The following is a 736-nucleotide window of genomic DNA, read 5'->3' as shown; positions in this document are numbered from 1 at the left end:
GAGAGAGAGAGAGAGAGAGAGAGGGAGGGAAAGAGCACGTGAAAGAGAAAAGCAAAGGGGCAACACATGCTTGTCTGGACCCTGCTCTTCCTTTAGGCCTCCTCGTGCACGATCGCGCCCCCGCACAACACACAGGTCACACATATGCGCGCGCAATTCCTCCGCCGCTGCCTGTGCACATGACACAGCGCGAGCGCGTGCATGCGCGCCCGCACCCACTGCTCCCCCCTTCCGTCCGCATGCACGCCATCACTGGGCCGGGGCCGCAGCGGGCAGGTTCTCGATAAGCTGCATGACGAAGGTCTGCTCATACTTGGTGTACTCCAGGATGACCATCGGATCGGACGAGGGACAGCGGAGGAAGTTCGGCGCGAAGACCATGGCCAAGTTGGCCGGGCCCATCTTCGTGTGGACCTGGTTTTCCGGCCGGGCCACGCGCTGCAGGAAGCGGATGACATACTCGATCACCCGGCGGCTCATTTCCGGGACCTTGTCCAGAAGGGCCAGGCAGGCCGCGGTGTCGGAGCTCGCCCCGACACAAGCGTCATACAGGTCGTGCGGAATCAGCGGATCGGTCAGCTCGCGCAACCAGAGCTTGAACAGGCCGGCCGGCACGCAAGGGTCCGTGATGCCCTCCAGGACGAAGTTCTGGTTGTCAATGCGCAGGCGCAGCTCGCTGATCATTTCCGTATCGCCGGGCACACTGCGTGACAGCACCGAACACCGGGCAAGGAGG

The 736-nt window shown here is 63.0% G+C and overlaps 1 protein-coding gene across 1 annotated transcript in view; it reads right to left on the bottom strand.

Moving 5' to 3' along the window:
- Window positions 1-9: 9 nt before the first annotated feature.
- Window positions 10-736, bottom strand: part of H696_02885 (hypothetical protein) — a 4,293-nt gene continuing 3,566 nt past the window's right edge. Inside the window, exon 7 of the mRNA XM_009496780.1 lies at window positions 10-703. Coding sequence (XP_009495055.1) covers window positions 250-703 — 454 coding nt within the window. The 3' untranslated portion in view covers window positions 10-249. The remainder of the gene's footprint in view (window positions 704-736) is intronic.

Source organism: Fonticula alba, assembly GCF_000388065.1.
Source record: "Fonticula alba strain ATCC 38817 unplaced genomic scaffold supercont2.4, whole genome shotgun sequence".
NCBI classification, from domain to species: Eukaryota; order Rotosphaerida; family Fonticulaceae; genus Fonticula; species Fonticula alba.
Note: the sequence above shows the minus strand (reverse complement) of the source record. Positions and strands in the feature narration are given on the sequence as shown.